This window comes from Maylandia zebra, linkage group LG1 (assembly GCF_041146795.1).
Source record: "Maylandia zebra isolate NMK-2024a linkage group LG1, Mzebra_GT3a, whole genome shotgun sequence".
Classification (NCBI taxonomy): Eukaryota; Metazoa; Chordata; class Actinopteri; order Cichliformes; family Cichlidae; genus Maylandia; species Maylandia zebra.
In genome coordinates this window covers 9,946,485-9,967,623 of record NC_135167.1, presented here as the reverse complement: position 1 = coordinate 9,967,623, position 21,139 = coordinate 9,946,485, and the positions used below count along the sequence as shown (strand labels likewise).

The following is a 21,139-nucleotide window of genomic DNA, read 5'->3' as shown; positions in this document are numbered from 1 at the left end:
GGTTATTGTCAATTCTAAATTGGCCATAGGTATTAATAACACTAAATTTGATAAAAGGAAGAGTATGGCTGGGTGAAAAAAATTTATTTTTGTTGATAATTAACAGAAAGTGGTGGAACTCTTGCAAAGCTAAATGTTTCTGTTCAACAGGACAATGAGTCAGAGGTCTGCTAGTTTGAATTCTGAAAACGACTGACTTACAAGTGATAATAGTGCCGAGGGAATATACTTGAGAAACATACTAATATTGTATAAATGACAAAGATCTACCTTTTCAGACACACACAACAACAAGAAAGTTTAAAGTCAAAATTCATAATATAAATGTTGCTATATGCCAACATTTCTCCTTCTCGCGGCTGTATGTTACGTGTTCTCTTCTGTTCTCTCTCATTTGTCTTCTTTCAGATATTGTCCCCTTCCCTTGTTCATAAAAAGGTGTTTCTTTTTTTATTGTCCGTTTCTCTTGCAAGCACTCACATCACTTTGACGCAAGTTATTTTAAAAAATGCATTAACATCAACGGCTCACACAAGCACACACACACACACACGCACACACAAAACCACACACTTCCTTTTCTCTCAGCTGTTTAATTTTTACTGTCCCCTTCCCACACCAAATCCAGCATAGCACTCCCGTTGCATGGTTAACACATTAGCAAATATATCAGGTTTTAAGATTTAACCCTTTTCTCCACATCTCCAGACACTCCATGGACTTTTGTGACAGTTTAAGTTCAGCTGCTCTGACACCTGATTTCATAGGCCCTAGCAATGAGAGTATGACAGACCCTTAGCTGCTTTCATCTCCCTCCTTACTCTAATACAAGAAACCAATATCACTTTGACCGCTGGTGGAAAAAGGCATTGAGCACCTTGCTCACAGGAATGGATAGTTTCTGGTCTCAGATGTAAACAACTGGGGAGCTGTGATCCTGGTAGGGCTCGCTCCAGTCTGGACAAGGGATCTGTGTATGTTTGCTGCATGCCACCAGCGAGTTACTTTGCACTGGAGGGGACTCTGCACCGGTGGAAAAATTATATTAGCCAAGGAAGAAATAAGCCCAGACCACATTCACTTTCCTGTGACATCACATTCAAAGTCATAAAAACTGTGTGTGTGCGTTAGTATGTGTGTGTATGTTTTTTTTTCCTTGCTTTGTGCCTACCATCACACGATTACAGATGGCTCAAAATTGAGGCATACCTGAAATGAAATTTACTCAGTTTCCATTACATAAGATTGGTTGATAGGGTGTGTGTGTGTGTGTGTGTGTGTGTGTGTGTGTGTGTGTGTGTGTGTGTGTGTGTGTGTGTGTGTGTGTTCGTGCGCGCTTGTGTGAGAGTGAGAGAGAAGAATGAAGGGTGTCAACACTGTTGATCAGGGTTGCTAGTGAATAAAATGAGAAATGCTTTATGAAAATGTTCACTCAAGAAAAATTTAAGGAAATCTTTATTTTGTATATTTATGTCTTTTTAAATCATCTGAGCAACGGTTAACAGTTTATACAATTGAAACATTCACACTGGCGGATTTCAAGGCTTTAAATTTACTCCCAATAAATTATTTTAAATCCTTTTGCAGACCTATAACAATAAAAAGACTGATATATTGCACCTTTTGTTTTCTATACAGTACACATTATGACTACTGCAATTTATTTTCTATGCCAAGATCTCTAAAACATTCAATTGAAACCTTAACAAGATTTATTTTTTTGATAAAACAAGATATTTCCCGCTTTGTGTGTGTGTTCTCGCAATCTCCGTGGTGACAGAAACCTAGGCCTTTCTGCCAGATTGACCTTTGCAAGGTCGCAGCTACCATCAATTATAGCAGCCAGTAAAATGGGGTTTGCTACACACAGCAGATTATATGGAGTGTAAAACATTAGAAAAATGTGTCTGAAACATCAGAGTAGCATGTCTGAAGTGACAAAGGGTGAGTGGGAATAGAGACAGTCCCAAAAAGGGAAGACCCCTGACAAGTGGTTTTGTTTGAAGGCATTGTGACACAGTCAAGTGGGCAGGGATGCTTTCTATGGGCCCACGGCAGTCCATCTTATGGACAGAATACAAGCAGGATGGAAGGACATATGCTTTGCACAGGGTCAAATGAAGCAGAACTCTCGGGCTTTTGTGGTGATCTCTTTTGGTGGCAAGAAGAAAAGCAAATCTGTTGTCAAGTTGTAGCCCAATGGGCCCACAAATATCACATAAAAATTCACCGGCCTGTTTTTTTGGGGGTTTTTTTGCAAGGCTTTTGTCTTTGACCCATGGTAAGGAGTGTCCGTCCAGTTGGCCTTAATGGCTAAACCACATAGTTCTTAGTCTGAATGAGCTCTCCAGCACACTGTGGCAGGGGCTACACACGCACTTGTGAAAACGGCACACCGGCCTGGCTAGAACGCATAATCCATCCATCACAAGAAAGCTTTGAGAGGCGCTTTGACTAATTCAGGACAATGAAGACAGAGCTGGACAGAGATATTTGCGATGAGCGTGACACTCAAGCACCTTCTGTTCTGTTGAAACCCCCTTTCTCTCTTTCAGTATATGAAAGCTGAGTCTAGATTCTAGCTAGATAGCAGATTGTGATCGGCACCTCACTCTCCTGCCAGTAAAAAGCTTTTTGCTGACTGGGGCCAAAGCCAGCCTTTCTAAGCCCTGAAGTAACAGCGTTACACACAGCACCATACTTCAAGTCTTCAAAAATGCTAAACCAATAAAAAGGATTTCCATCCATCTAAACATGCTCACATAGAAGAATTTTGTTTGAGAGGGGGGATATGCCTGCAGGGGCTGAAATGTTCTGCTAACAAAGTTTTGATTGAGTAAGAGAAGTCTGAACACTAGTGATTCTTCAGTTTCTGAATCTGCCTGACAGGGCTTCTTATATGTCCAGTCTGACATCAAATTTGAATTACTGGTAGATGTACAGTGAAACAATGACTGTATCTTAAGTAGAACAGATTAAGATCTGCAAAATTATAGGCCATAAAATACAATTTAAGTGTTAGGTCTGTATAGTATCAGCCATGAAGGAAAGTTAGTTTTACACATGCCAGTTTTGTTTTTTGTTTTTCAACGTAATGGGTAATCAATAAATTCACTTTTGCATCACTGTCTGTAAATAACCTGTCTGTCTGTATTCTGCTTCATTCATATACACAAGAGTGGTACTGCACATGCCTTACACAATTCTATACATACCACATGGCGATACAGTAATCGTAAATGCCAAACACATAGCGCAGCGACATATAAGTAGATTATGGACTTGCATACTCTATAAGATTCTGTCTACTTCAAGCTGGCAGGGAAGTCAAAGACACCGTTGGAGCTTTTACATTCAACAATTTATGTTCAATAAAGCACCTATGCTCTTAAAAACTGTGGACTACACTGATATCATCTAATTAAGTAAAGGGAATTAAAAATGCACCTATCGTGTTCCTAATTATTGCCATGAATCGCAAATCTATTTTACATTGTATTCAGATATCAAAAGGCAGTCAAGTTCAAACTTCTTTTTTATGACATTTGTGTTTGCTTTTTGGTTGTATTTTTGGTTTAATCTTTCAACAAAGTGGCCCTCGCTGATCAGCGGCCAACCATTATTGCACATGTTGTGTGTTGAACCTTTTGATCAGCCCCAGAGGACTTTTTTAAAACAATCTGTTCTTTCAAATGCATTGCCATCAACTGGCAGCAGTGAAAAGGGAAAAAAAAATAAAATACAGACTGGATCTAATATGTGTTTTTTCTGATTATCGCTATGGTCATTTATAGCTAAAGAAGTCATTTTAAAACTGCCAAACTTCTACAATGTTTAAATTGCGCTATTATTTTTCGTTTTGGAAAATGAATATGCAAAAATTACTTCTAATATGCATTTTAAAAAAATACATTCTAAACATGCTTAATTTTCTTTTTTTGCATATTTAGTATATCTTCCCTCCCATTGTGTTATGCGTGTATGTGTGATTACTCCTCACCCAGGGAGGCTGATTAGAGTGGCTAAAGGGTGTTTATGAGACAGTTAGCCGGGAGGAGATGCCACCCTGCCGCTCTCACCCAAATAAAAGAGCCATTTATTACATCCAACATGACCCTCTCATTACACACAAATAGGAATTAATGAGTGCTATATCGGGCACTCCCAGCAGAGCGAGGCAGGGCCCACTAAAGGACTAGCTTTAATTACACTGTCCTACATCTCACCCATTTAACACCACCCATCAGATCACTCTATCTGCACTGCAAGGGTAGCAGGTAGCAGGGTGGAAGATTAGTGTTACCTAAGAGGACGGCCAATGAATGTAAACCAGGATCTATAGTTAAATCACATTTAAAAAAAAGCTACCTGTTACCACCAGTACACTTTTAGGCTGTTTAATACAAAAACACAGATCTCAGGTTTTCTCTACTAGGATATCCTCTTCATACTGAACATGGCAGTTTTGAAAGGTGCACAGTAAAGCACTTCCCAAAATGCTCCCAGGACTTACGTGGCCTTTTCCAGTTTCCAGCATCAGCTTTTCATTTCTCTGATTTACTTTAACTCACAGATCCTGATACCAACTTCACTGTTTACCTTTATAACTTTCTTCCTCAGATATCAGGAAAAGTCACAACCACCCTGTCTTATTTTTCCCCCTTGTTCCACTTCCCTAAACCACCTCCATCTTCACTCCCCCCCCAAAAAAAAAAAATTATACAATTATCATCCACAATCTTTTCCCATCTTTTCTCCTTTTCTTTGCGTTTCTTCAAGCGAATCAGGCAATTTTACAGCGTCTTCCCACCAGAATCATATCATTCTCTCCACCCTCTCCACACATATTGTTTTTAAACAGGACTGTGTATTTTAAAACCCAGATTGCTGCTCCAAACATGATGGCTGCTCCAGTGATTTTGAAGAATTAGCGAGGTACCAAGGTATTAAATACTTGTTATTTTCCTGTAGTAGTTGCGCACTTAAACAAAGGAAGTGATCATGGATTAAATTTCCACCACCTCTGATCCTTTACATTTAAGCTTGCTTTGGAGATGAAAAAAAAAACTGTTATCTGAAACTTTTTAAATTTATTGCATGAACAGTGTATATCAGCTTAATTCCGTAGTTTTTGACCCCGCTTTTGTGTCATAATAACAAATAACAGACTGCTATGTCATAACCTAAAGACTTTAGTTTCCATTTTTGTTCTTAGTTAGGGTCTTAGGGGATTTTTTTTCCATTGTTCACATTGAGGATCCATAGTTGGGGTGGGCCGTTTTCATTTTCATTAATTGGTTTCATTTATTGTTTCACAATGTGTGGGCGATATAAAGCTCCCCGAGACTCTGATTAGAGACTGTACAAATAAATGTGAAATGAATTTGAGCTGACGTGTAGATAAACAATAATAAGGATATCAACCACATGACCTGATGAGGATCTAGACTCAGATTTAAATGATTTTATTAAAAGTGTGTGCACAAAGTTCAGAGTATGAGAACTCTATTTTTGTTCTCTGCGGCTTACAGAGCTCGGCGCCACATTGCAATATGCATACTGCTATTTCTGAGTGCAGCGAAGATTGTACAAGCTGTCTTCATATATTCAATATTCAAAAAGATTAATATTTTCCTAAAACGACATAAATTGAACAATTTTTTTTCTTTGCTTTTTACAAATCAGAGTGTTTTCTTGTGTTTGTGCCAATATCTTTTACTAAACCATTTTGACATGATTGCCTGCAAGAGTAAACAATTACACCTGGATCAAAGTGCAATAATTTTATGTCAGGTGCTAGTTAGTAGTGATGTCTATAACAGATTGGGGGTTTCAGTGAGATGCCCTGAAATCTCTTTCATCTTTTTAAACTTTCTTTCCCATCAAGGCACTTTTCAACAAATACTCAGTCCCTCGCTGCATCTCTCCCTCGCCCTCTCTCTCGCTCTGTTGGTATGACACATGAAGCTGGGCCCTGCAGCCAACCCCAGCGTCCGCATAGAATGCGATTAAGCTGAGCAGTGATTAATCTGTGCTGCCCCATAATTCCTCTTTACCACTTTAATGGATGTTATCTCCCCTCCTCTGAAGGCTTATCTTGCTGATCAGGGCCAAGGATGAAGAGAGGAAGAGGAGGGGGTGGCTATGAGTAGAAGGAGAGAAATCAAACCAAATCCATACAGAGGTAAGTAAATGAATAAGAAAGTAAATAAATAAGTAAATAAATAAATGTGGGGATTGAGGGAGCTGCTAAGCGGATAAGGCAGATCAGTCTCTGTAAAGTGCTCATTTGTTTTCTAAGAAGACGAGACAAGCCGCCTTCAGAGCCCACTGATACAGTAAAAACACTGTCAACACCACAATTCACAGACAAACAAAAATAAATTATCCAAACTGCTGTCAATAAAACTCTCCATCCCCGCATTGTAAAGATGGGGCGTGCACAATACTGTTGCTGACAGTCAACGGTACAATGACCAAAAAAAAAAAGCCATTGTTTCATGTGCAGCTTCCACATTGTCACGTACAAGTCCTTGTAATAAATTCCAATTTTAGTCATCCACATTCCTGAAGCAAGTTTACTCAGGTCAGCTTTATGAAGGAAAGGGCAACACCTCTTCCCACCTCAAGAAGACTACAATGAGCTATCTATATCCTATTTTGGGGAAATAATTACGCATATAAATGAGGACTCATAATCACTTTAAACTGGAATTCATCAAACAGTGAGCTGCATTCAGATTTGGTTCGCTGTCACACACTAATATGTTGTGAAACACTATGAACTTTGACAACAAGATTGCAGCTCCATGCAGACATTTTACCACACCTGTGTGTTTGCCACTTTTATTCTTCTACATAACATTAAAAAAATATCTGAATATTGCATTACATAATAGCAACTTTGAAATATATTCAGGAATAAAAAATGAAAAACTGTAGCAATAGTCGCCATTTCGGATATCACCACAAAGCTTTTTAAAAACTTTTCTAAATGGACACCGGCGTATTTTTAAGTATGTGTGTATATCAATGCCTGTCCTAGTGTTTTTTGTCCTTCAGTGTCTGTGTTCAAGTATATAAATGCGAGTGTATGAGCCTAGCAAAAGACTGACAAGGTTAAACCTGTTCAAAGCTCTTTTTTTCCCCGCTTCGGCTTACAGCGATGCTGCAGCGAGATTCTGTCATAGACAAACCTCTGTGGGATTCCATTCAATACTACTGTACATCTTTAGGTACAAAGCTGCGGGCTGCATTGGCTCCAGGTAACATAAACGCTCCCTTCAAGCCACCGCGTATCTGCCCATGAAAATTCTCTAAAGGGGTTTAAGCATTTACGCAGAAACACTATCAGGCACTGCCGAAAATTCAGCTTACCCTGTTGAATAGGGACTTCAAAGAGAATTGCAAAATACCTTTCCACCGCTACATTTCTCCCCACTCTTTTTCCTCACTCTCTCCATGTGTGTCTTCCTGCTTCTTTTCATTTTATATTTCCAAACACAAGCTGCTGCATGATGTAAAATGTATTATCAGCCATATATTTCCTCTTTAAATGAATAATAACAATAATCTCTGAGTAATTTCTTTTTTATACAGCTCCATTTTAAATAGGGCAAAGCAAGCAAGCTTATATACAGCTGCAGGTAAACAACGCCAAGCAATTATGAACGTGTGGATTAGGCCTCTACTCTATGTTGTGCGATAAGGAGAAACAGCTGCTACTATCCAGGTAACAGCACATATTGACTGTCAATGAAGGATAAACTACTGTGCAGCTGCACATTTACTTCCTTCGCACACACTGCGGCCACACTGCACCCCCCACACACACAGACACGCGGACAGAAACATACAAATAAATCTGAAGCCATACACGCAGACACGCACTATCTGTGCGTAAGAACCGCACAGAATTGAATATAATAAAAGTATAAGCCTATTTACGTAGTGTGGAGCTTTAAATGCAAAACAATATGATGCATAAACCCAGTGTGATTTAATGTAAGAGATAATAAATGGCTTCATAATGAGCAATAAAAATGGTCTTTAAGCAGTTTACTGCTTAGTTCACACTTATAATTAATCTGGGTTCCATGTGTGCATATAAAGTGGATATAAAACTCTGCCTAACTGTGCAAGTTAAGCGGCAAGCAAAAGAGAAAAATTACTGCTGGTAAACATCTGCAACGTGATTCAGCTTTAGCCCCTAGCTTTTTAAAATATACTGCCTTTTTCTCTCACCTGGACCAGCACGGCAAGCTCTCCAAATAATGCATTACAAAAAAATTGCTCCCTAAAATTATTTACGGCGTAACGCACAACAGAAACCATAACATTTATAATGTTTTACAAAGCCATCAAATAAGTGGAGAGGGGATTAATTGCCCCGGGCCGACCTTAAAATAATTATTTTGAGCGGTGCAACTCTAAACTCCAATGAAATTGATACACTTTGATAATTAGATTCTTGGCACTGACCCGCTGAAGTCAATAAAGGTTATTAAGGCCAATTGCTGTCTAAACGCATTACGGGCAGAGTAAACTGTCCGTCGGAGGCCCCTGCTACTTCAGCGCCAATATGATAATCCATTCTCCGTCCTGGGGGTTTCTTCCCTAGCGCCTGTGTCTCCACTCTGCCATACAAAACCAGATTGGATTCGCTTAACCTTTCCAGGACTTTGATCAAATGAGCTCACACAGCAATAACATTTACATTGACCCCTCCACTCTTGCTCCCCCCACACGCACACACACTACCAGCAGTTTTTTTTTCTACCTCCCCCTCTCCCGCATCCCTCATTCTCCAACCCCTCCTCAGCACGTTTGCTCAATAACCTAATCAGCTACTGATGGCGACCAGGCCAGGTTCTGTATGATTGCAGTGCAGCCCTCCTCGGCTGCCCAGATTGTTTCCAAAGACTGCTATTACAGTGAGGGGAGAAAAAGAAATGGTCGCCAAGCGCATCTCGGCTCATAAGCATACACATGCATGCAAAAGCCAGCCTCCATTATAAATCAAAGAAAGCAAATTTTGTGACACAGGGAGGGAAAAAAAGAGAGTGTGTGTGTGTGTGTGTGTGTGTGTGTGTGTGTGTGTGTGTGTGTGTATATATATATCTATATATATATATATATATAGATATAGATATATATATATATATATATGCACGTACTGTATGTGTGTGACCAAACCATTGAAAAACAGGGACTGACAGGCTGGGTGAACGGTGTAGAGGAAGACATGGCCCCGATACCACTTCCTGTTTTGTACATCTTGAAGTATACAAATGTATTCAACTGAATGGATCCCGTTTATTATGAAAGCAGATTAATTTCCTTGATATGTGTTGAAAAGATTTCCATCTACAAGGCTCGTTCTTCTGTCAAATGAGGGAGAAAGTGTGAGAAAGAGAGAAATACAGCAAGGTAGCGGGAGCGAGAGAGAACAAGAGAAAGAAAGAAAGGGAGAGAGAGAGAGAGAGAGAGAGAGAGAGAGAGAGAGAGAGAGAAGACTGAGTGCATTGAAATCTCTTTGCATCCGGTGGCTTTTGAAGTTGTGAGATGAGCAGCCACAGAAGTCAGGAAAGTGACAAATTAGGGAAAAAGCTGTACTGTGCAAGCAGAGCTGCTAAATCAATTAAAGTCATGCCGAGTGCATACATTAACATCAATGGCTCACACATACACGCAAACACACACACACACACGCACACAGGACAGGGAAAAAAGATATGCTCGTGGGCTCGCTGTCGCTTCTCCCCCACAGTGAAAAGAGAAAAGATAAAAAAATACCACACCGGTATTTAAAATATTCTGCATAAAGCCAAGACTCTCTGTCTATTGTCACTCAGATGGAAGCTATTCATTGTTGCTAGTTTAAGGAAATGTCACTATTGTATGATAGCCATGATAGCAGAGTCCTGGGGGAACAGAAGGCTGCGAGCCAGGTCTAAACGGACTTCGGCACCCTGGATCACAGGGGAATGTAAAACCTTTGAGTTAATGCCCTTCTTCCATGCTGCCGAAACAACCTTTTACCCTACGTACAGCCACACCTTCCAACATACATACATAATATAGTTTTGCCGTTCATTCACATAGGCATGCTAGAAGAGGCGGATTCTTTGTTTCTATCAAGGAACCACGTGAATTCATGAGGCACCAAAAAGAGTGGACTTGTTTTGTTTCGGGTCTTTATTTATTTATTTATGTATTTTATCAGAATGTCATTCAAATGGAAGGATGAGCATTTGCATGACAACAGGCTGAGGAGCAGAGAGGGAGCCCCAGGGAGAGACAGTATCCATAAACAGGAGCTAGTCACCCCATATTGCAATATTCTTCATACAGACTAACAAACACATACATAGCCCAGCGCATCCCACGACAGTGTGTGCTAAATATGACAATAAAGAGGGGAAGGCTGGCTGTTTGTATTGCTGTTTTAGCAGGATAAAACAATGCGCTGCTTTATTGCTCAGCACAGTGTATAAAACAATACAGTGTCATTTTATAAACCCTATTTAAAGAGACATATATTTGCTATTCTAAAACACCCATGGTAATATCAAATTTGACAAAAATAATCCTGTATTAATATATACTCTGCAGGCAAGAGAAAAATCTAAGTAAATACATGGTAAACAGCGTCTGCACACAGTAGGTCACTTGTATTTCACTAAATTATACTATACTGTCAATTGCCAGCTTCAAAGTGTAAAATATATGCAATAAAGAAATGTGAGGGGAACCCACATAATTTAAATAACTCAAAGTAATTTAGAGAAATGTGTTTTAATCTAACGGCAGAAAAGCCACAGCTTTCAAAACCACCGAAAGGAAAATCTATAAGTCACATCTATAAAGTGCTTTTCATCAGCATATCAGAGGTCGATGCATGTATGTAAATATTGCTGGCAAGAGCAATAATGTTGTCCTTCATCACGATAGTGAATCATTACCTTTATGCATTCACTAGTGTATCATTTTTTGCACGGGTTCAATATGCATTCCTGCAGAAGACATACTTGCTTTTGTGTGATGTGACACTGTGATTAATTCAATTTGGTGCCAAAGTATTTAATCTGTAAAATTAATGTTCTAATAAACTCATGTTGATGTAATTTGTGATATTTAAAATACCCATGCATTTATTGTTACACATGTATTATTACCTTATTTTAATTATTGCATTTTGTTGATTTAGCTTTTTATATTTTTCTAAAAACAACTGGTTTACTTTTTTTTCCCCCCCGAATTGCATAAGATCTGACATTAAGTTCCAACGACATGGCGGAAATCCATATTTGGTCACACATATTTTTTTTCTAAAATGCATAGTGGACATGGTTCACTTGCCCATTAGAGAGACATGGAGACAGAGGAACAGAGAGGGAGAAAGACCTCACATTTCACTGATGCCCTTTTCTAAACACAGGTCCAAATCACACACTTCATCTGGGCACGGAGGTAAAGCTCTAGATGAGTTTAGCCCCTGTCTACTAACACCCCCACCCACTCTCTGCCAGGCTGTTCAACTGTGTGAGAGAGAGGAGGAAAGAGAGACTATGACTAGAGCTGAGCAGCAGCGGCACTGTTCTCCTCCAGCTCCAGTCTTTATCCCCGCCTGAGCATTAGATGTGATTACTGCTCAGCGCTCGACACTGACAGAGACAGAGAGCTCCCAGAGACAGCAGGAGTGGGTGAGAGACATAAAGAGACAGAGAGCGAGGGAGAGCACAGAGGAAAAGAGGAGCACAGCTCTCTCGTTCCCTGCGATGCTGCTACAGTGATACAAGAGTGCCCCCTGCTGCTTCTGGTGTCTGGGTGTTAAACACACACACACACACACACACATACATACATGTGCACGCACTCTTTGAAATCCAGCTACGAGAGTGGGACTGCATAGAACTTGTGGGGGTATACCAAAAGCGAGACCAAGCATATGACTGTGTGGCTTTCCGCGCTGTGTGTCTACAGTGTGAGTATGTCTGCGGCACACAGAGAATTTACAGAACAGAGCTGTGACTAAGGTGACTTAATTATGAGTCTGACATTACTAAGTGATTCCTTTACAGTGGTGTCTAACTAATAGCTACGCACCCACGTTCCGCTCCCATAAAAATTCTGTGAGGCTACGATTAAACACTTGACACATCCTAAATAGTGTGGCGTGGTAAGAAGATAGACAATATACCATGTAATTTTAAACACACCCTCTCTGGTGAGGGGTATTATTGGACAGCAGATCACTTGTGTAGTTTGTGTAAGAAGCACAAGTAGAGGCGTGTTGAGCATTTAGTTGAAAGACTTATTTTGTGTGACAGCCTTACTACACTAGCAAAGAAACTCTTCATATTTTGGATAAATGCTCTCATTTTTATGTATTCCTATATTTTGAGGGTATTACCTATAAAGCAATAGTAGTAGTGTTTTAATATACATTATAACATATTTTTAATATAAGGAAAATACTTAAACTAAACCTACTAACTGTTTTCATCTATGTCCCAGAAAAGAAATATCATGTGTAAAACCTAGAAAGCTAAACTCGCACAAAAAGATTTTATGGTAAACAGCCTACAAACTTAAATTTAGATAGATTTTATTTAACCATCAAAGTCTTAGTAAGTAATCTGTGTGACAATGAGTCGATGCCAAATGCAGTAAAAGTCGGGAAACCAGAGAGCAAAGCTGTCATGTGACTAGCAGTGTGTCCGAGCAGTCTCACCATGGTCTCCATGAGCTTCCAGTCCTTCTCCAGCTGCTCCATCGGTCTGGTCCACCAGCTGCAGAACCGAGCATAACGCTGGCCCTGAAACCAGTACTGCCGCAGCCACTCAAACTCCACCTTCACACACAAATACACGTAAAACAAAAACGTTGTTCAGAGAGACAACTTTCATCTGATATTTACATAGATTATATATGCATTCCTTTCCCTGTTCTTTTCACTAAGTACATCTCTCAGTAGAACACTGACTTTTCTGTTTAGATACATTTACCTGTCAGAGTGTGAAATTATATGAATGCTTTTACAAATACAAAAATAAATTCTTAGTCCCTTGTAAGAAAATAAATTGGACATGATTTTGCACTGGAAGAAAATGACACATTCCCTTGAAATCATACTTGCTAATTCCAGCTTTGAATTGTTGCACATTCTGTTTGTCACGAAATAGTTTCAAAGCACGTTCACTCATTTTTGACACGTAGATAAAAAAAACATCCTACCACAAATAGTACAAACATTGGTCATGTCTTTAAGTACAATCACACCCTCAAAACAATTTAGACACAAACAAGCCTACTGTATGTCTGCTCACACACACACACACACACACACACACCCACCATTGAGCACACCTGAAAACTCCGCCCTCTCCTTCCTTTCCTCATTCCCTCCATCCCCTCCTCTCCTGCTCCGTCTGGAGATGACAGTCTTTACTGCCAAGCCGCTCCCCTCTCCTCCACTGGGAGTGTTTTTGTTTCCTGCTCTTTTGAAGTGCTGATTTAATCCTCGCACGGATGCTTCACGTAGCCAGGTGTAGCCTTTCTATTTCCAAGTGTGTCTTTCCGTGTTTGTGTGTTCGTACCTGAACTGTATGCGCATCAGTGCATTTGTGCCCTTGCAAGTATCTGTCTGCATAAATGCGTGAGCGTCTTTGTTAATGCGTATACAATCGCCAACGTAAATGTGAATGTCAAAGATTGCCCCAACTGCCACCAACGTAAATGTGAGACGCTGAGCTTCCCTCCCCCAAAACATTCTACAAAGCATCATCCACTGAAAACAATGCACGCTCCATTTCATGTTGACGTAGACAACTGTACAACACAAAACGTAGTTTCATACAATGGAAACGCATATAAAATAGCACGACGAGAGCCATTGTTCCTTTTCTGAAAAGTAGTTTGTTTATTGTTCTTCTAACAGAGCATTAGGCAAGCAGAGCTCTTTTACAGCTATGAACAGTCATCGAAACAGTTTAAAACACATTTATTCCAGCTGAGCGCTCCCATGAAATAAAACTATAATTTGGGTGATCCAAAATTGTCATCCAACTTTGACAAATTACGTTCATATATATAACTACGCTGCACTGACTAAAAAGTCACGGAGACCCATCTTCAGTTTGAGTTTTATTTTGAGCGACATCCACTGTAACTTTCTCTCTAGCACAAAAGTTTGAACAGGCCTGCAACTGAGCAAAAGACTGTCAGAAAATATGGCATAAAGTTTTGTCTCAAAGTATATTCGCAATTAGAATCAAGAAGTATGAATTATACTTGCACTGCATTGTTAAACCTGCAAGTGTATCACAGACAAAAGCAAGTATAGATTCAGCAAGAACTTTCCTGTCCTGTCTTCACACTTCACAGTGTTGGAATCCATATAACTTCCACAATCCAACATTTATAGTAACTTTATATAAGGATTTACCAGCTGTCGTGAAAAAAGAACGTTGATTATCTTCAATCTTTAGTTCTAATTTTTCACTCTTGAAACTCTTAGATTCAACTAACACTTTAAATTACAAAGCTTCGTAAGAGTCATGTGACCAAGAGTCACATGACTCTTACATTAAACTAACTTTATTAGCAGTAGCAGCATTAACATGGATTATATGTGTCTGAAGGATGTTTCCCTAAACTGAGTTTGTTTTTACAACAACAAAAAAAACTAATAGTTTTGAACTCAAATTAAGTTCCCAATATCCTGAACTCTTCTAATAAGAGCCACTGGAAAGTTTGAACACTGAACTTAAAAGATCCTGCGATTGGTGACATTTTTTAGTGGTTACTGCTCTGCAAAATGAGGCAAGACATCTTCCATACAGTCGCCCAAAAACAAAGGGCAAAAATTATTTACACAAACAACTTGAGAGGATTCTGTCCTGGAAAAAGGCTCTGATCACAGTGGGGATGACATGCAAGGACTGGGGCATGTCAGGGAGAATACACAGCCAGTGGCACTGCTCAGCAGCCTCTCAGTCACTCCATACAACCCACCCTTCAAAGAAATGTCATCCTTTATGGTCCCTTCAACACAATCCAAATCCACTCCCCTTCGATCACTACAGCTCAAACACACAACAAAGCCACACGAGCCAATATCGGACGTCCTTTTCACACAGTCTGTCCATCCTTCTATCTCTCTGATTGTCTGCCTGTCCTTTAGTGAGAAGAAACCAACCTGTGTCTCCACTTTGAGCTGACATGGCAGCCAGTCCCCTGCTGCGCAGGCCAGTGGAAGCCACAAAGCACGCCATCTAAAGCTACTGAGGAGTGCTGGCTATGTGGCATTTGGAGGCTAGCTACCCAGCTGAGAGTTACCAAGTAGGGAACTATGACTAAATGCCACCTATTCAGGTAGACAGATCGAAAGTGTGTGCGAAAGAGAGAGTGGTTGTTAGGCCTAGTTTTTCTATGAGATGGCGTGGGGGAGTGAGAGGGGAGTTAGTGACTCCCCTGAGGCAGTCGCTGTCATCTGTCCAGGTGATGGACACACCAACTACACATTAGCTGCACATTAGTTGACCGGCCTCCCACCATGGCAACTCTGGAGTTAAAGCCAAGTAGCCCCTTTTTTCCCCCCCGATTTAATGAGGTACTTTTTTTTTTCCACACCTTCACGGTAGTCCCTGAGCGGGTCCAATCAATTTCTGGGCTGGGCCCTGAGGTGAGAACTGATGAGAGTGTGATCGATCCCACTCTGCCGTCCTCTGTTTACCTTTCCTGATCTCCTCACATATAAGCCTGGTTACCGGTGAGCAACTAGGAACGCAATTTACACTCATCACACATTTGCCAGAGTAGTCGCACACAATCTAGGTTATAACACACAGATTGCTATATATGTTTTACTTTCACCCTACAGGTAGAAAAAAAAACTTAGGAATGGTCAGGTTTTCTAAAATGACTACTCATAAATTATAGAGACTTTTTCTCATAACATTCTATCTTCAAGATAGTGTTTGTCACTTCTTTCCTCTCAGACTAAAGATTAAAGAAATAGTCATCTTTGAATCCTAAAATCTGTTCGTGTTAATCGTCTGGTCGCAGCATTTTTGTACAACTTGAAGGCCTGAAAGAGACGATTTGTCCAAGCTGGTAAATCGTAATACAATTGATCATAGAAATTCAGTTTGAAACCTTTGTAAATTTCCAGTTAAGTACGGGGCTTAAATTAACAAACGATTCTATTAATTGACATTTTACACACCGTCCCAAATATTTTGAAAGCAGGGTTTTAAACGAATAAATGATATACTCAAAAAATAAAACAAAATCTAAAGCCTAAATCATGGCATTGCAAAATTCAGAAATGGTCAAAAATGTTGCCTTTTATGGATAGATTTATTTTATCAATGTAGTATTTTTTTAATAAAACCAAAGCACAGAGAAATTAAATAACCCATTAAATCAACCAATACGATGAATAATTAGAAACAATGTTAACAAGCAGTAAAGGTAATGCAAGTAAAAATAACAGCAGAGATAAAAAGTACAAACCACAATAAACTGATCTGTTACAAAAAATAATTTGAGTACTTATTAATAAGATTACTTTGACATTCTCATTGTAAGCCCTTTTAAGAAAGCCATTTCAAAGCAAAGCCAACACTGAAGCAGCCTGTGGAGACATTTTGGCCATGAAAACAGAATATCAGAAGGTCACACACAACTACTTCCGTACAGTTCACTTTCTGCCAAAGCTTGTGGGAACCTCCCCACCCCCCATCAATATTTACTGTGGGGGAACTAGCATCATTAGAGGGGGTCCCTCAGGGCACTCTGTCACACACCCACCTGGGAAGTGACACAGTGGCTTTAAATGAGACAAGACATTTGCGTCTGGGATTAGCATTTCAAAGCCAAACCTGCACATGGGGAAGGTGCGGTGATGCTGTGTTAGCCTACCTCCGCCACCTAAAACAGGAGGTGAGATTAAAAGGAGACAGTGAGAGGGACCAAACACACAGGTGGGAAATTTTTCTTTATTTCCATCTCTGTCTCCATTCAATTTTTACTTCAATTAGCTATCCCGACTGACCCCCAAATGCTGACAGCGATGGCAGATGCTCTACTTCATCTTCGTCAAACCGGGCCCACACCCTGTGACAAATGTCAACCTCCACCTCCTTGCACCACATTGCACAATATCCCTGGAATGTCAGCCAGTGCTAGCTTGCTGTTTAGCACTTTTTAAGGAAAGGCCCATAAGGCACAGCTCAGGTCAGGCTGCCTGCGTGTCTCAGGCTTGTTCACTCCTCAGTCGCCCATGTCAAACACGACCTGCGCAATATGCACCCACCAAGAGCCAAACTGGGCCGCGATCATAAATAACTCCACCAACAATACATCATTTAAGTGGGTGTTCTGCTCTCGTGGGCAACTCCAAACAAATGGCCACATCGATCATTGAGAATGCCAGGTAGGGTAGGCTTGAGCCCCCGAGAGTACCCCTCCTTACTTAAATACTCACACACACACCTGCTCTTTTATAAATTGTGCACTGTTTTCCTGAATAAACCAATGTTTAGTAATCCTGTGCCACAAGCAAGAAACTAGCAGTTGCTAACTCAACTAGCACAGCAGTTCTCCCAAACCAGACAGCGCTATTGTTTGGCTCTGCTGAATAATTAATATTGTCTACAACCTTTAAACAACCTTACGTCAGACTCATCTGTCATGGTATCCTGCTAAGGGGTCTGGGTGCTAGTGTCAGCTTGGATGTGAACTTTGGGCCAAAGGGTGTAAAAGAGGGAGAGGTGAAGTGATATATTAACTGCTGGCCCGCAGCAAGTGAACACAGTATGCTGGTGGCTCTGCAGCACAGCCACTCGTGTTCCTCTTTTTTGACCTCCCTCTATCCCTCCATATCCCAAGCCAGCATCACTCATTGTTCTGTATAAAAAGGGGTTAAGGAGTGGAGAGGGGCCTGACTCCATCTTTTAGAAAAACATATGGAGAGGCTATTGCTGTACAATCCATCACAGGCCAGGACAAATGAAAACAACCTGGATTTCATATTGCAACCATTTCCCTGAGCAGAGACAACAAGGTACGTAGAAGTTGGTAAGCTGGCAAGCGTCCATCCTGCCATGTACAGATGTTTAACCTGCTATCAGATTACTTCCAGTATGGTACACAAGTCTCATAATGCAGATAAAATAGAATCAACCAGAATCCACCAGGATTAAAATGTTTAAAAAAGGTTTAAAGCACACGATTTTCCTCTTTGTCATATTTGCTTTTCATTTCAGATTTTAAGAGTTTTTGTTGGAATGTGTTTTGTCGTTTTTGTTGTCATGTTTTTGACATCATTTGGCTCATTGGGAGACTGACATGGAAAGATATAACACACTGATACCGTAAAGTTACGTAGGGTGATTGTCCCATCAAAGAACACAAGGTCAAAGGGCTTCATTAAATGTATGTTCACCAGACTCTATCCACAGGTGCACAAGTCTATACAATGCAAAAGCAAAATAAATAAATAAGCAAACTGTTATTAATCATGGATAATGGTTTCATTGTATTTCCACAATACTTTCTGTGATACTGTCTTGAAAAATCCTGTCATATTTGCAGATGGTTCTTAATTGTTTTTTGTGACCAGATGGAACAATTCAGATTGTGCTAGGAGGGCCATGAACTCTTAAAAAAAAGTAAAGGAATAGTCTTTAAAACTTAAGACTGGAATCCTATTGTCTAAACTCTTGGCACATATTCACATTAAGTAGTCTCAGAAGGCCCTAAAAGTGAAGTCAGATTTATAAAACTGATTCAGATGTGGTGCATACAGCTCATCTACGCTAGCTTAAAAATGCTAGTAAAACTACATGTAAAAAACGCAAATAAAATCAAAGAATGGTCCAATGTGCATAACACACATATCACAGACACACGTGTACATACATATGCACATTCATGTGAACACACACCACCGTCTCCCCACCTCATTGTGAATCTCCTCACAGTCCTGTAGCGTTGCCGGCAGCAGAGCCACAAGCCTATGGGATCCTGTGTCGGGGTCAGTGTGCAGGTTGGACAGGGCCTCCTGGCAACGTGACTGGATGTAGGTCAGGGTTCCACTGGAACACTGATCGGAACAACACAGACTGTGTTACAAACAGAGCGTAACTGCAGTGCTTGTGAGAAATTTAATACATTTAACCTAGGTGCATGCCTAGAAAATATGCATATACTGGTCAAACTACCCAACTAATAAGCTGTCTACTTGCTAATATTAAAACCACAGACAGAACAGGTAAACTATTTGCAATGTTCTGTTCTGTTGGGAAAATTCATAAGGACACTGCTTCTAAATGAAGCACCTACAGAGAGTTGCAGAACAAGTACACATCCCAATGCCAAGGGCATTTTCTAATGGCATGCAGCCTCCCCCAGCTTGACAATTTGCCCTAGCTGGATTGCTCAACAACTTGAGAAACATCAGTAAGAACCCAAGGCATTCGTATGACCTAAAAACTGATCACATCCTAATACAAGTAAGTCCATGGGCTTCGCTGGAACATGCACATTCCATGACCCCAACCTATAAAACCCAAAGGATATCCTATGGGCATCCTGGGCCAAGGAAAACCTGTTCCCTAGATGTTGGTTCTCTAATGGGCAATAGGTGCTTTGACAGCACGAGTAGGACCTACACAATGTCAGGCAGGTGGTTTAACATGCTAACATACTAGCCTAACATCTCTTTGGAATCAGAGGAAATTAACATTATTTTATGTATGTTCACCACCTCATCCTGCACGACTGCATCACTATTTGCAGAAGAATTTCTGTTTAAAAAGGCTTTGGCTGGACTGTAAGTAGTTCTTGTGAATTTCTCTTTAATGTTAATTTCTGCACATGTAGACAGATTTGAAACAGACAGTAAGAGATTTGTTATTTTTGCCACAGTTTTAATCACAGTTAATCGCCTTGCTATCACAAACAGATTGCATGTAACGTGAACCCATTCACTCGCAAAGTGATGACAGACTGATAGCAGACGGAGTATTGCCAATTTATCAGTCATGACACACAAAAGTTGCCTGGAAGATGGTAACTTATTGCAAGCGATCACAGACCTGGTCCCTGTCTTTGAAGCAAACACTTAAATGGCAAAAAAACCTGCAAGTTCACTGAATACTGTAACTATAATTCCTATCACGCCACATTCACCGTTTTCACTACTGTGGCTGTAACAGAAGGTTGCTGGCTGTTTCAAAGACAGTGTTGTACCGAAGACCATTTGCTTTCAAAGTAAATTTGATCTACTTGAAATGTTTTAATTGCAGTAAACAATCTGTGTTTTCTGTTTTGCCTTCTACTTTTCCAAGTTTCCACCCCAATCAGGACTGCAGCAAACAACAAAGAATTGCATAAAGGTTTTTGGTGCAGCATCGCATCTTTGAGACCAATTTCAACTAGTAACTACTAGCAACCACTCACTAACCAACCAGGGAAGGCACATTTTTCCTTAGCAGTCTGATGATTTTTTTTAAAACATTTTGTAGTATATTTGGATATACTGCAGTGGCTTTACTTACATCGCCAAACCCTGCAGGGAAAGACCGTTCGTTTTTCTGTTTTATTTCTCAGTAAAAGGGTCGTAAGAGGACAACAAAGTTCTTCAGCATACAATGTTGAATATTATTTACTTATTAACTTTTTACAGAGTCTTTCAATAAAACAGCATAGCAGCATTCCTTATTAATTCCAAAGGAGGCTGTCGGTAGACCATACAGCATTTTACGAAGCGATTCAGAACAGAGTTTAATCTGTTGTCTGACTTCTCACCTCAGCCACTCTGTGTGTGGAGCTGAAGCGTGCAGTGTCTCCAGCTAGGACACAGTGCTGGTGGGTACTGTTCAGGTCATCTGGTAAATACAGTTAAGAGAAAACTATCAAAACACAACGACATTACCAATGAGAGTTATCAAAAGAGCAGCGAAGAGTAAACAAGAGCTCACACCAGAACTGAATGTTCATCCCATACTGATGTTGTGTTTTTTAATAATTAAAATAAAGAGTAGAAAGGAGCATAAAAGGAAAAGATTATGACAGAAAACACAGGAAAGAAGGAGAGTGAAGAAACATGACAACTACATCATCTTAT

At 40.1% G+C, this 21,139-nt stretch overlaps 1 protein-coding gene across 2 annotated transcripts in view; it reads right to left on the bottom strand.

The window, feature by feature from the left end:
* The window catches only part of fto (FTO alpha-ketoglutarate dependent dioxygenase), a 114,194-nt gene that overhangs the window by 65,209 nt on the left and 27,846 nt on the right, over window positions 1–21,139 (bottom strand). For both annotated transcript variants that reach the window (XM_076876864.1, XM_004539676.5), the window contains exons 5-7: window positions 20,821–20,900; window positions 18,971–19,114; window positions 12,737–12,856 (exon numbers count right to left, since the gene is read on the bottom strand). In XM_076876864.1, coding sequence (XP_076732979.1) covers window positions 12,737–12,856; window positions 18,971–19,114; window positions 20,821–20,900 — 344 coding nt within the window. The remainder of the gene's footprint in view (window positions 1–12,736; window positions 12,857–18,970; window positions 19,115–20,820; window positions 20,901–21,139) is intronic.